This window comes from Biomphalaria glabrata, chromosome 8 (assembly GCF_947242115.1).
Source record: "Biomphalaria glabrata chromosome 8, xgBioGlab47.1, whole genome shotgun sequence".
In the NCBI taxonomy this organism is placed as follows: Eukaryota; Metazoa; Mollusca; class Gastropoda; family Planorbidae; genus Biomphalaria; species Biomphalaria glabrata.
Window position 1 is genome coordinate 24,980,259 of NC_074718.1, and position 16,076 is coordinate 24,996,334.

At 36.6% G+C, this 16,076-nt stretch overlaps 1 protein-coding gene across 2 annotated transcripts in view; it reads right to left on the reverse strand.

Moving 5' to 3' along the window:
* LOC106061853 (lysosome membrane protein 2-like) overlaps nt 1–15,771 on the reverse strand; it is a 50,026-nt gene extending 34,255 nt beyond the window's left edge. Inside the window, exon 1 of one of the 2 annotated variants that reach the window (XM_056039703.1) lies at nt 15,737–15,771. In XM_056039703.1, coding sequence (XP_055895678.1) covers nt 15,737–15,756 — 20 coding nt within the window. In that variant the 5' untranslated portion in view covers nt 15,757–15,771. Of the gene's footprint in view, nt 1–1,740; nt 1,881–15,736 lie in introns of those variants that run through there. The other variant, XM_013220071.2, reaches the window with a different exon arrangement.
* Nucleotides 15,772–16,076: the final 305 nt, after the last annotated feature.

Genomic DNA, 16,076 nt, shown 5'->3' on the forward strand with positions numbered 1-16,076 from the left:
CATGGTCATCTGTTCTATGTGGCACACTGTTAAGGAGGGTGTCATGTGGCCAGCACAACGGTCAACCGCCTTTACCTTCCCCAACTTATGTTAGGACCCATATAAGCTTGGTAGACTCAGAGGCGCCCAAAGATCCCGAAATTAAAAACCTCGGTTCGGAAGGCAAGCGCTTTACCGCTCAGCCACTGCGGCTCAGGATATCTAGAAAAGATTTTAATTTATAGATAGATTTGAGCCAGACGACAAGATATTTTAACAGAAATTCAAAACTGGAATACAAATACAGGCATCAAAAGTTAATTTCGAAGAAGCTAAAACTGGGAAGTATTACCATTGTACAATTCCAATGGAATACCATTTTAGTTATAAGTTTCAAAAATAACAAACTACTTTTATAACGCGCAGTATTGACATATCCTCATTATAGGGGCCTACACTGGACAGTCTAAATAAAACTAAATATAGAGGCAAGATCTAGATATATTTATAATATATATATTATAAATGTATTGATAATTTGAACAAAATTTTAATTATTAAGGCAATAACGTATCTTCTGACAGCTTAACGGTGCAGATTTATTTATTATGTAAACAATAGTATCACATTAAGAAATGAATCGGATACGAACAGCATAGTAGGTAACAAAAGGCCTACTATTCATGATCATAACATTGGCCTAGGTCAAGTAATTTTAAAATTAAACCTGTACATTCATACGAGTTCTAGTCTAGGGCGCGGTGGTTGATGAATGGTTAAGTGTTTGGCTTCCGAACCTGAGGTCCTGGGTTCGAATCCCGGTGAAGACTGGGATTTTTAATTTCGAGATTTTTAGGGCGCCCCTGAGTCCACCCAGCTCTACTGGGTACCTGACTTTAGTTGGGGAAAGTAAAGGCGGTTGGTCGTTGTGCTGGCCACATAACACCCTGTTAACCGTTGGCCAAAGAAACAGCCTAGATGACCTTAACATCATCTGACCCATAGATCGCAAGGTCTGAAAGGGGAAACTTTTAAGTCTAGATATAGTAGGCCCCTAGATTCTATATCAAGATTCTATATCTAGCTCTAGATCTAGACTTAGATCTTGAATCTAGATTTAGATCTAAAACTAGGTCTAGAGCTATGTCTAGTTTGTTTTTGTATGACAAATGACAATGGAGATATTAATTTTTATTTGCGAGGGGAAAGTCTTTTTAAGTCATTTGTAGCTAAAGTAGGTCAAGATTTTTTTTCGTGTTGCCAATTTATCTAATTTTGGTCGGGGCTTTAGTTATTAAAATAGCTCTTACAAAAAATCATCAGCTACATGTATGAGAAATTTACCTTTAAAAAAAAACACAACTTTTTGTTCTCGTTCTTCTATTACACTTGTTAATTCTAAAGATTCTATTTACATTCTAAAGAATTTTTTTTGAGAAATAAAATATATTAACAGAATAGAATAAAGAATTTTGATTTAGTCTTTTGCATTTGTTATGGACATATTATTATACTTTTTTTTAAAGAACATGATTTGTAAAAAACAATATTAAAAAATGAAATTTTCTTGTGATTTTATGATCGTAGAAGATGTGTATATATATTTTTATTTCTTACTTTATTTATTTATATTATATACATAGGCCTATACTTTTACGAATGGTTAGGTTTAGATCTATACATTGGTTCCACTTCCAACATCAGTAAGCAAAATTCTTTTTTTCTCAATACTTATGAACACAAATTAAAAACTTTTCTTACCACAATAGCTAATTATCTTTTTTTTTCTTTTTGACGTTAAAGTTTGAATTGGAAAACAACACAAAACAAAATCTGCATCAAATGATTATTGAAGAGCAAGAAGGCAATGTATCGACCTTGCAGATCGCAGTGTTTTATCTCGTGATTGGGTCGGAGTTTTTAGTAAGATCTAATCCAGTGTTTCTCAAACGTTTTACCTGAGACCCCTCTCGTGGTGAAGAAAAGAAATTCGAGTGCGCTCCCTTTAGCCTGTTAGAGGATCTGAGAGAGCGATGAAAGCTCTCCCAGCTGGGTGCGGGCGCAAAGCGTTTTCCTGAGATATGAACTTGAGAGATTCATTACCCAGGCCATGGGCGTAGCCAGGATGTTTTTTCGGGGGGGGGGGGGATTTTTTTCTCCCCCCCCCCGAACCCCCCCCCCCTTCCCGAAAAAAAAATATGTTTGTATGGATGGATGTGTGTGTGTGTGTACATAATTAATCTCTATTACATTCTGACCCTTCATTCTTTTGGAGGACGTTTATGGTGCCCTTGAATAGGTTATTCCTGGAGTGAAAAAATTGTAGACTCCTCGCCCTTGCCAGAAAGGGGTCTGCGGGAACCCCTGAGAGCTCCCCAAGTTCGGGTCGGAGCCCCGCCGCCAAGCACTATTTCTGGTATTTAAAGCCAACTAAATGCATATTCTGAGGTACCTACAGTGCATTATTTTGCTATTAAGAAGTTTTAGTTCAAAAACCTAATGTGCTATTCTTACTGACTTAGACCCTCCCGCGCCGTTCGGCGCATTTGCTGGCTAGCTGTTTCCACAAAACACTGTCACTGGCAATGCCTGAAGCCTCCTCCCACCTGCTCTGAGGACCTCCATGAAAGTGTGGCGCCAAGTTGTACTAGGATGTCATCGCAACTATTATTATGCGTAATTTATTTTGTCGCTCTGTCACATCCTTATTAAGGGGTCGACTCCCACTTCGGCATATGATTTCCTTGATTTAGACCCGATCTCTATAACTGACTCCTAAAATCTGTCTTAGACATCTTTGTAGAGCTACATTTAGTGCTTTTCAATTTCGGCAGATGACTATTCATTGCACTTTATTAATGGAGCCCAGCCACTGGTAGACATGTGTAACTTCTCTTGACTACGATCTTGGAATTAGGTGACTATTTTGCTTTAGATGTTATATCGAAAAGGGAAGTTTTATCGTCAAAATCATCTGTTGGGGGGTTTAAACTAAAATATATCTGGAGATGTTTTGTTTTTTTATTCAAAAACACATATAGCTACGGTCATAGAATTTGGTGATTGTAGTTTTTTTAGAAATAATATTGAAAAGATAGGCTTTCAACCTTAAAACTCTCGTAGGGGATTTTAAACTCAAAACTATCTTGAGGGGTTTTAAACTTTAAAAAAAGCCAGCTGGAGGAGAGGGGTTTAAACTAATATGCCCAAATTCATTTCCACTAGTCTAAATAAAATCCTAATACCATTAATGAGATAGATCTAGAGAATAGACTTAAATATATTATATATATCTAGACTAGAAATCGGAAACAAATTCTTATCCGCGATTGATCGATTCACAGACCTATAAATATAGATTTTTATGTACGTAACTCTTTTTCAAGCTGTAAGGGAGGTAGCACCAAATCTAGGAAAATCAATCTTTTCTGTCTTAGAAAAGTAATGATCTTTAGTTTTCAAAGTTTAGAAATAATGCAAAATCATTTCTCAGATTTTCTTTAGAATGGGCTATTAATCACATAACTATACATTCACGCAAATATATGAAACAAAGCCATTTCCTGTTATAATAATTTTAAAAATCCCATTCTATGAAGGAAAATTATAGAATCGTCTAGTCCCCATCCAAGCTACGCCGCTGTTCCAGGAGAACATTGAGTTACATATTTTAATCTTTACCTAGGCATTTGTAATGATGACACACTTTGGAATAAACTTGTTGTATCTGCACCAGGGCAGGTTTCGCATTGACTTAGCCTTAGATAATATCATCTAATTGGTTCACGGCCTTCTTTTTTTTTCCCTGTCCAGGCATATCATTGTTATTATATTGACGTGAACCTGCCATATAGCTAGATATTGAATAAGGACCAAGGTTTTCCGCATCAAATGTTTCTATATTTTGCTGACCAGTAGGCACAAGCCCTAGTTAAGTTCAAAGGAGAAGGCCTACTAACCATAAGGAAAATAATAATTTTACGCATCGACTGTTGTTTTTTTCTTTTAATTTCTTTTGTTGTTTTGCTTTATTTTATTTTTTTAAATACAGAGCTTATATCAACTCACCCGGTCTGTCTGTTTGAGTGGCATCTTGTACACGTTATTTCTCCAACTTTCCATTCTCGGATAAAGTTGAAACTTTACACAATTCATTGTCGATGACAACACATGAATAAAAAAAAAGATTTCTTTGAATGTTAACATATCCTTTTCCTCTTATCAACGTTTCTATTAAGAAAAGATACCCCCCCCCTTTCTCTTCTTAATAATGTCTTCCAATTAGTGAGATGTAAATCTATATTTTTATTAAGTCTTCTTCTTCCTCGTTCTCATTTTTATGTTGGAGCGTTCAGGTGACTAGACCAATATATGAGATGAACTGCGCAGTGGTTTCCAAATCAGGAAGCTCTGCATATAGTTTTCTTTCTATTGGGGTGTTTTGGGGCCAGTGTCTTGTACGAACCTCTTGGTAAAGAGAGCAGTTTTGAAGGATATGGTCAGCTTTCTCTGGTGACACTCCACATGGGCAGATTTCACTGGTTCCAATTTTGAGCTTCGGTACATCGAAAGTCAAAAGATTAGACGTTGATACTGTCGGGATAGCTTATAACAGGCATCGTCTTTCTTGTGATTGGGTTGAGAGCTTGTCCATTTCCCATTTATTTTATTTACTGTTTGTTTCTATCTACATTTCTTCTGGATAGAGAGCAATGTTTAGTTGTGTGCTTATTCTCCCACTCCTGACGAATTAATTAAATTTTAATATCTTCAAAATCTTCATAATCTGACAGCGTACTCTTCCCAAATTTCGTTCTTTTATATGAAATCTTTTAAAATATCTGTATCGAATTCTCAACTTTAATTTATTTCAGTAATTCAAATACGATTTTTAAGTTATTGTTATTGTTGTTATTATTCTTCTACAAGTAACGGAGTCCAGTACAAGTGGAAGCCCTGGTAAGATATTTGCTTTGAAAGATTGTAATGAGCACGCTAAGAGTTCTAAAGTCATCAACTATAGGCCTACATGTTCATAGCCATTTTACTTATTTATTAAATATTTATAATGCACTGGCCAGATATAAACCGCGGCCTGTATATCACTCCTCTAGTACATTACAAACAAAACAACAAAATAAACTTATAAGTAAAGCTAATGCGAGAATCTATAATGTTTTTTTTTTAAATTAGATAGGATACATTTAAATAAGATATAGGGGACATTCATGCTATAGTGGTCAATGACTAACACTTTGAACTCGCTTTGACCTACACCGAATTGTAAATAGAGAGGTCAACAAAATCCAAAAATAAAGAATTGATAGTATGTATATAGGCCTTTAGGCGGGGTCTTTCCATGGAGCGACCTATAAGACAAGTTAACTACTTTACTCTCAAGTCAATGTTAACCAACATTCACAAAGGGGAGTGACTCAACCAATGGGCATCAGGAAACACAGGCAGAGCTATGAACAAAAAAATGACCACGCCAAACAAACTGGACAGTATCAATTTCCTCACCCGCAGAGAGCCCTCTATAATCTTCCAAGAACAGGACAAACACCTTTATATTACCACCTTAACAGAATAAATCCACACACCCACCTGTCTATAAACACTGCGCCCAACTAAGAGCAGGACAAACACCTTTATATTACCACCTTAACAGAATAAATCCACACACCCACCTGTCTATAAACACTGCGCCCAACTAAGAGCAGGACAAACACCTTTATATTACCACCTTAAGAGAATAAATCCACACACCCACCTCTCTATAAACACTGCGCCCAACTAAGAGCAGGACAAACACCTTTATATTACCGCCTTAACACAATAAATCCACACACCCACCTGTCTATAAACACTGCGCCCAACTAAGAGCAGGACAAACACCTTTATATTACCGCCTTAACACAATAAATCCACACACCCACCTGTCTATAAACACTGCGCCCAACTAAGAGCAGGACAAACACCTTTATATTACCACCTTAAGAGAATAAATCCACACACCCACCTCTCTATAAACACTGCGCCCAACTAAGAGCAGGACAAACACCTTTATATTACCACCTTAACAGAATAAATCCACACACCCACCTGTCTATAAACACTGCGCCCAACTAAGAGCAGGACAAACACCTTTATATTACCACCTTAACAGAATAAATCCACACACCCACCTGTCTATAAACACTGCGCCCAACTAAGAGCAGGACAAACACCTTTAAATTACCACCCTAAGAGAATAAATCCACACACCCACCTGTCTGTAAACACTTTGAATCATTCCCTATTTAATTCAGCTTAAGCAAACACTATTACAATACAACCCAACATAACCAACACTCTGTACGGCAGTGTTGAACAACTGAAGAAAACTGCACGTTTTTTTCTTGGCACAAACTGCAAAAGAGCAAAAGATGGCTAGAGGAAGAAGAATGCATATTTTTAAACATATTCAATTTGAGTAAGTTTGTTGAGCCCCCTCCCCTTTTACTGTTGAGACCATGGGCAGCTACACAGTCTGCGCACAAATATGTCCCTGGATGACACTATCATCTCTACCTATCTGCACTATCAAGAAGATGAAGAGACCATTGCGAGTGAATGGGGCGGACTGTCGTGGTATCCAGAAATCGAAATGGAAGATAACAGTCTTCTAATCTTTCCGAAGATGACGTCATGTCGGACTACATTTTCAAATCTGTTAAAAAGTTGAGAATGAAAATGGGGTGGTCATGGGTGAAGCACGTGAATTGTTGAAGGACCTACTTTTTCAAATATATTTCAAAAGGTCTTTAGAGACAGGGGCAACTCGTTAGGATAGCCGCACCATTTGAGATGAGAAACCGTTGTGTCGCGATTTTCAGAGAACTAGAAGCAGAGTCGGCCTTGGATTATGGGAGGTCTTAGGCGAAGTGAATTTGGTGGCCCCAAATAAATTTTAAAAAATAATAAATAAAATTACTCAATTTATTAAAAACCTCTGAATCGACAAATAACCGAAATTCGTGAATCGCAATTTCCGTAGTAGAGACAAACCAGTAAACATAGAGTCATAATGCTCAACTATGTTTGAGATCTGATACAAGTTTCGCAAATTGTTCTCTAATATTTTTTTTAATCCTCTGCGAAGCTCCCACCAACAAGCGGCTGCCTAGTTTGCCTATTTTAAAGCCGGCCCTGCTGGCTATATGGGCAACCGGGCAATGCCCAATTCTCCGGTACCTAAATGGGCCGGCTTGGCTGGCAAATGGGTCATATTAAATGTCAGTAAGTCCCGTAAACGCGATTGACCTCGCCCTAACTTTTATAAAGGATACTTACCTGTAAGTACTATCAGGAAATAATGGATTCACGTATACCCGTAAACCGTGAATCTGTGAGTTTCTTATCTCTATACACACTAAGAGATTAACAAACAACATAAGACCTATAATGATATAGTCCTTTAGAAGTCAAACTTGTATGAACAAACTCGTGTGAACCTAAAACGATAGCCTGGACTTAAAACATGACTATTTCTTAAAGTTATAATGTAGTGCGGTTTACAGCAGTCTGTAGATCTACTGTTACTAAAATAAAATCAGGAACGTTGCTGAATCTCATGATAACTATCACGAATTAACATTCACAACTCCATATACTCCTGGAGATCATGCCACGTTAGACTACGTAGAAACACTTACTCATATCCACAAAAATGCAGACTTAAAACGCTCTAATTCCTGGAAATGCATGCACGCTTTCAACTTCGGATGTCTTGTAATAATTTAGTGTCACTAAATGCAATCAAGAAACAGTAGAGTAGTGTCTTGAAACACTAATATTATTTAACGTTGGCTTACCCAACACAGGAATTAACAATTGATGAATAGAAGTATGACACTTAGAATATAAGTGTTAAAAGTTCCCCATTTCAGAATTTATGGTCTATAGGGTCTATATGATGTAAAGCTCATCTGTGTCTGTGGCCTACTGTTAACGAGGGTGTCATGAGCGGTAAAGTGCTTGGCTTCTGAACCGGGGGTCCCGGTTTCGAATCCTGGTGAAGACTGGGATTTTTAATTTCGGGATCTTTGGGCGGCTCTGAGTCCACCCAGCTCTAATGGGTACCTGACATTAGTTGGGGAAAAATAAAGGCGGTTGGTCGTTGTGCTGGCCACATGACTTAGATAATAAGGACGATGAATATTGTGGAGATTTATTTATGGCTATGGCAGCAAAAAGTGCTGTCTTGTGATAACTGTCCCAATGGCTATTAATAAATTGAGGGTACAATTTATTAATTCTTCAGCTAGGCTTTAGAGTTAGTACTAATGTAATATTCGTAAGTAACTCGTGAGCTAATGTTTCTGCATATAAAGAATAAGCTGAAAAGCATTATGACACCAGAACACTTGCAGTTTCACGTTGAAATCTGGTGATAAAGACGTTCACACGAAATTTTGGACACAAACATAAACGTAGGCGAGGAGTTTGTTGATGTGGGACCTTTCTTATCCCTTGAATTTGGAAACATCTGCCGCAACGACGTTTCATGTTAATCTCTTTAAAAATGTGTTTGCTTTGTTTTACATGCTTTGGTTGGTTGGGGTTCTGTAGGAGGAGGAGTACCTCTGTCAACTGGGCAGTCGGGCTCTCTGAGCAGCTCATTGACCTTGTTCTCCATTCAGAGTCCAACTCTCACCTGTGACCCCAAGTAGTTGTCTGCATGCGGCAACGGCCATACCCCAGCAAACCGTCTCGACTGACGGGCCAAACCAGGTGAGGGTCAGCCAGAGCTAGTATCTGGTGAAACTATGGTCTCTGTCCACCACCAGCATGTGAAGTCTAGTTGCCGCTGCATGACGCTCAAGTCGAATTGGACTACCAGGGCCATCAGACGTCACCACGCCGTTTAACGTTTTGGAGCACTGTAGGACATGTAGAGCACACTGGTCATCCACTGCACCCCAAACCAGCTCCAGTTGTCTGGACTCTGTCCTGCCACTGGATTCAGCTGGCAAGGGGCGAAAGAGTGAGGCTGATGCAGTGCAAATCTCCCTCACTTTAATACATTCTCATCTCCTATGGTATCATGTGCTCATCTTCGATCACGAAGGAGGAGCTATATACATCAAAATAACCCAAACATCATAAGGACAGTTGACTCACGAGTCGAGGGGGGGGGGTATTGGGCGGTGTTTGAACATGAGACGATCGAGACGACACTCCAGAACACATAACACAAGAAAAGGCAGCCATCAAGTGTTAGGCTTTACTCTTTTAGTTATACCAAAATAATGTAATAAACTAATTAAAATTGTGATGTAGCCTACTGTAGATTTTTTTTTTTTTTTTACAAATTGAAATTATAGCCCTTAAGTGTGCTTCCATGTAAAAATAAAATACGTTATAGTGACCTAAGTTTGCATACATGCGTTTAATTTTGTGCATATCATATGCAATCAAGTTTTCGGCCGAATCGTATGGTAATGTCCGGGCCGATTTTGACACCCAGCCCGCCCCAGATCTCCGCCAATGCAAAAAGAAGACACAAGTACGCATTAAATGTTTTGGCGATATTATTAGGCCTACTGGCGACATGATACAACATTATACTGAGATATCAGCGTAGATTATTGTTATTACATTGTTAATATTCGTATGTATTTAATGAACAGATGATTGAGAAGTTATAGTTCAATGTGAACCTGGCTTATCTGATGTTATTGAATGATTTTCTAATTGATCGTTTTCTAAAGGGCCAGTCTCTCTGTAGTCTCTCATTACGAATAAACTTTTTCTTTTAGTGAAAACTCTACATTTGGAAGACGAATGTTGAAAGAGCATAATATGAAATTCTGCTTATTAAATGATGTTTTAAAATATATTTTACTTAAATACATATTAAATATATTTTTTCGTTTTAAAAACAAAAGTAAACGTTTTTCTTTAATGTAAATAACTTAAATAACACAACACATAAAATTTAGTAAACAAATATTTATTTATTTATTTATTGCAAATGACAAAAACGTTTGCATAAATATTGAATGGACGGACAGACAAAACCACAGAAAAATAATCGCGGCTATTTCCCTTTCGGGTGTGGGGGTTGGGGGGGGGGGCTAAAAATAGCAGATCTAGAGGTAGTTTAATATAGGTTTAAAGTGACAATATAAACACTAAATCATTCAAAAGAACCCCTTTTTCCCAAATGTTCGACAAAAGAGAGCCTCACTCGGAGTTCTAAATAGAATGTGTCTTATCAGAGTACAAAATGACCAGACTAACAGACACTAGCGGATCCAGAATTTTGGAGTGGGGAGGGCGATTTTTTTCTAAACCCTTACCCTAACGCCCAGTAAACCTAACGCTATGCATAAATGTGCATACAGCATACATATACATATATATATATATATATATATATATAGGGCCTATATATATATATATATAAAGGCTATATATATATATATATATATATATATATATATATGTATGTATGTGTGTGTGTATGTAATTGTGTGTGTGTGTGTGTGTGAGAGAGAGAGAGAGAGAGAATTTAAAAAAAGCAGTGTTTCTCAACCTTCGGAGGAAAAAAAAGTCATGCTGAGGCCTTTCTCTTGATAGCTTTGGGATCTGGTTGAGCGCTTTTATCCTTCCCAGTGGGGTCCGGCCGAAGCTAAAGGTGTTTCCTTTCAATTTTTACTGCAGAAACGCATTCTCCTGACATCTACAGCTAATTATTCATCAGTAGGATTTGGGGCGTTTTCTTGTATTCTTCACTGCAGAAACGAATTCTCCTGACAGATACAGCTCATGAAAAATATTTTAATATGAATTTATGGGCCCTTATTACATTGCAAATAAAACAATTTGAAGATACCCCACATATTTAAATTAAGGCCTTGAGGATCGCCGAAGAAAAAAAAATATTTGAAAAATAATATTTAAATTAAAAAAGCTCATTTGTAAGTGACATATTTTGTTGGATAGGCATGTTTGTAACTTTGTTTTGTTACAGGACTAAAATTCAAAGTTCTAAACAAAAAATTTCGGAAGTGGGAGGAGAAATTAAGTGTAGGCATACCAATTAGATTGTTCTCTAAGTTTGTTTTTTTGTTTTTGTTTTTTTTTGCATTTTTTAGGATTCAAGCATAAATTGTGAGCTATAGTCCTAAATTTATTTAACTAGAAAATATCAGATTGAATAGGGGGTAAAGGTTGGAAAAGGCGATTAGGAAAAGAATATTTGGGTTCAGAATTCATCTCAATCGTTACTCTTATAGCCTATTGAAAAATTTCGTATGAATTCTAAATTTTCCAAAGCAAAGTCTTTCTTAAAAATATTATGATAAATTCATGTGAAATGACATCAACTCTCTCACCATATTTGACCATTCTGTTTTAAAACATCATGTTTCCGTCTAGAAAGGGGAGGGGTGGTAGAGTGAAGATAATTAATCCTCGCTCCTTTTTATAATTTCTGCTAATGATTGCATTTGGCATTAAAGAATAGGGGTGGGGCGACTCGATATAAGAATTTAATTTATAGCATACATAAATTATATTAGTGACAGATTTTTTTTTAAATTTTGTAATTTCTTAACTATAATACAAAAAGAAAAAGTATTGGTTTGTCCGATGGGTGGAAGGCGATTGCATGTATCACCCCTCCCACCTGGTACAACCCTTTTTCATTTTTATTTACTGATGATAAAATTTGAGATTAGAGTGTGGTGCGAAATAATATATAAATAGATTCACATATCAATACGTAGCTTATTTTATATAGATATTCAACTAATTTTGTTCACAAACTATGATTTCTCTATACAAATAGGACCGCCCCCCCCACTCAAATGGCTAGAGTGGGGAGGGCAGTAGATGCAATCGCCCACCTTACCCCACCGAATCGGCCAAGATACCAGAAGGGAAGCGACATAATATAAAAATTATATTTTAATTCATCTAATTTTGTTCACAAACTATGATCTCCCCATAAAAGTAGGACAGCCCCCCCCCCCCAACATTCAAAGGGTTTAGGTGGGAAGGGCAGTAGAGGTATTCGCCCTCCCCCCTTTCACCCAATCGTCCAACAGGGAACGTCATAATATAAAGATCGGTTAAAACATCAATAACAAGTTGTAATGATGTAGATATTTAAATGATTCTTTTAGCAAGCTGGGATTTCTACCCGACCCCACCAAATCGGCCAACATTCTAGAAAGGGGGGGGGGGGCGAAATAATCTAAAAATAGTTTGAAATAGAAATAATTATTATACACTATTAACATAAGTAATAAATTCGTATACAAATTGAGGGAATTTCTGTGCAAAAATTCGTCGCCCCCCGGCGACCGAGTGTGTCGTAGGGGGGGGGGGGGCGATTACCCCCAGAGACAGAGTCTGTCTTAATACTTAATACATCTTCATACTTAAAATTTAGTTTGGTAAAAAAAAAAACGTTAATATCTAATTTAAGTATCAAGGAAACTAACTGTATTTTGTGTAATATTTCATCTTTGTAATGATAACCTCCCTTTACTTGCGCTCATAAATTTAAACATTTCTGCAGGCAAAGCACAGTACAGCGGAAAAAAAAAAAGGGGGGGGGGAAGGGGGAAGAAAGTGTTCAGTATTCAGTATCTGCGATTTAGAAAATAAAAAGCTACTCAACCCGACATTACAGATATGATCAATACGGGGCAAAATGCCACTAAACGGGGTACAGATTCGTCATTTGTATTACTAGCACATACAATACATGACGTTTGGCTGCTATACAGTTGCTGATTATTTGTTATGGACCAGGGTTGTCTCCTGAGGAAAAATCAGGAGCTGGTGACCCTTAGGCAGATTGTGGCACACCGCGCTACTGTCTGGCAGAGCCTGCGGCGCTCACTGATCCCAAAGTGTATCGGATATTCCGTTCCTTTGGTCACATCATCTGCGCGGAGAGGGGGGAACTGCTGTTTGGGCGACAACGGAATACCTGGAATGTCTCATGTGTTGAGTTTATTATATTTAAAATTAAATGCTAAGTGCAGATTCATTCCAACGACAGTATTATATCATGGAAAACATTCAGTATATGTGTTTACTTCTGTAAGAAAACTCGTTTCAAAATAAAAGTATAGTTATAACTCTGCCATGCGCACCGCCTCTAAGCTAGAAGGTGCGCACTGTGATAAACTAGACTAAAAAGGATGTCAACATTAGGAAGAGAGGAGAACGATTTCCGCCCAATTTGAGAGCCGAGGTGAAAAGACTGTGCCTAAGATAGTAGTTGTTTGTGTACCTGTGATGTCATGTAAATAAATATATATGTGCCTCGTTGAGTTGCCTCACCTAAGTTATTACAGTATCCAAAAGCAATTCATTAGCTTTATAAGCCCAATTACTAAACAATTTTTACAATTCCTCTATTCAGCTTGCAAATTCGTGGTCTCAAAATCCTGTGTTTCATTTCATTTTTATTGTAATCCATTTCATTTCATTGTATTTCATTTGTATTGTATTGTATTTCATTTTATTTCATTTCATTGTATTTTACATTAATTTTATTCATTTCATTTATTTAATATTTTTTTATATTTCATTTCATTGTATTTCATTTCATTGTATTTCATTTCATTTTATTTCATTTCATTGTATTTTTTCATTAATGTATTCATTTCATTTATTTAATATTTTTTTATATTTCATTTCATTGTATTTCATTTCATTTTATTTCATTGTATTTTATTTCATCTATATATATAATTCTCTTCGTGGCCCAACCATGCTGGACACCACGAAAAAGTCATGGAAAGATAACTCTTTTATTTCTGCAAAAGTCGGACTAGAGCTAACCCCACGTAACTTTCGCGGCGACAGAGTGCACGGCTCAGAAAAAAAAAGAATGGGTGGGGGGAGAGAACAAGTCATCTTTCTCTTTATAATTCTATATTTGACTACATTTATGTGTGTATTTTTTACTCACGTCAATTACTGATGTCAATAAAATAGTTCTTTGTTTTTTCTGTAGTTTTGTTTTGATTTTGTCCCTTTGTATTTCCCTCGTTTCCTAACCATGGCCAAGGCTTCACATATATTTCGTGGAGTCAACAGGTCTTTCAATGTAATAATAAAATACTCTGAAAGACACAAAGATAAAGGCACATTCCTCATCCCATATGCTAGGACAAATTTGTACAAATACTCCTTCTTCCCTAGTGCTATTAGAGCATGGAATGGGTTGCCTGAGCTAGCCAGGAAAACCAGTGACTTGGCAGAATTTAAGTCATTGGTTAATATGCATGACTAAATTCAAGACGCGTAGGACGTAATCATCTTCTTTTTTGAAGTAACGTCTGTATTATATAAGATAAGAAGATAAGATAAAATTCCTGCATCGGCAATTGTTTATTTCTATCAGTCGCAAATTTCTGGAAAATGTCATCGACGAAACTATTGCTCTCAAACTTCGCAAAATGGCTGTAAGCTTTGTTTGCGAACATTGGGATAACTATGCGACGCCCTGTCCGTTGTTCTTACTCACGGAAGCACAGTCATACACTCTGCTTGACCATGCGCTGCCTACATGAATACTTCAGGCAAAAAGTGGCGTATGCTACGCCGCGGGTTGACTAGTTTAATTTTTTTTCACTTCATTGTATTTCTTTTCATTGTATTCTTTTCGTTTAAGAAGCAAAACCTAAAATCTGAATATAGTAAAAAGTTTAAACAACTAGGCCTACAATCTGATGATTCTCGGGTGCGCTTCAGACTGTCGTCGCTTCTATTCCCTTTCTTGCAGGATGTTTGTACCATGACTCATTTCTAAAAGAAAGTCCGAAACTTAAAAAAAAAAAAAAAAAAAAAAAAAAAAAAAAAAAAGCTTATACGAAGTGTAATTGTATCAATAGTTTGGATCAATCAAGTAATTAAATTTGTAATAGATCTAGACCAGCAATAAATCTGTGCGATTAGAAATATCTTTACCAATTGGTTTTGTTTAGCGCTATTTCATGCTTTTAGCTTTCTCACTACGCTATGATCCTATCACTTATCTGAAGCAGTTGGGAAAATGGGGGGGGGGGGGGAGAAAGAAAGGTATATATGTGTGAATTTTTGTCGTAATCGCTTTTTAAAAGCATTTATACAAAAAAAGGGGCGGAGGAACGCTTTTATTTTCAATTTCATGGCTCAAGCCTCCTCAAACCGATATAATAAGCACTCTGCTAGTGAGGGGCTCATGAAAATAGAAGATTGTATCTATTATTTGCTTCAAACGTAATGTAAAGCGGCGATCTTTAAAGGGGACTAATTCAGTTTATGCCACCACTTCAAATACAATTTATTTCCCTTGTTTGAAATACCAAACAAAATAATTAATTACCAATAGTTAATTAACTAATTGGTTATTTTTTTAAATTGATTCTTGTGTTGTCAGGTAAAAAATAATAATTATGCACAATTTCAGCTTGGTCCGAGTCACTAATTCAGTTTATGCCACCACTTCAAATACAATTTATTTCCCTTGTTTGAAATACCAAACAAAATAATTAATTATCAATAGTTAATTAACTAATTGTTTATTTTTTTAATTGATTCTTGTGTTGTCAGGTAAAAAAATAATAATTATGCACAATTTCAGCTTGGTCCGAGATCGGGTGTAGGAGAAATAACGTGTACAAACTTATTACCAGAGAGACAGAGTGAGTTGATAGAAGCTTTGTAAGAATAATAATAAAAAAAAAAACACACGAAGCATTACCTTACAAATTCACTCTCCATTTCGATGTCTTCTCCCGACATCTAGATCAAGTTTGCAAGAACACAAAAACCCAATATGAACTAAATGAATGAATGAAAGAATTGAAACAACAAGCTAAAGATCTAGATCTAAGTCTAACAATGGAGTACGAAAAATCCGTTGAATCTTAGCAGCAAACGAAAATGTCGACTGTATGTTTTTAGCTGGATGTTTCACGTGACAAGAATCCTCAGTAATGAAACACGCCCCCCTATTTTGTATTCAGAATTGGCGATTAATTTAGCATAAATAAATCGATAAAATCTTGAATAATATTGGAATATATAGTCTATAGGGCTAC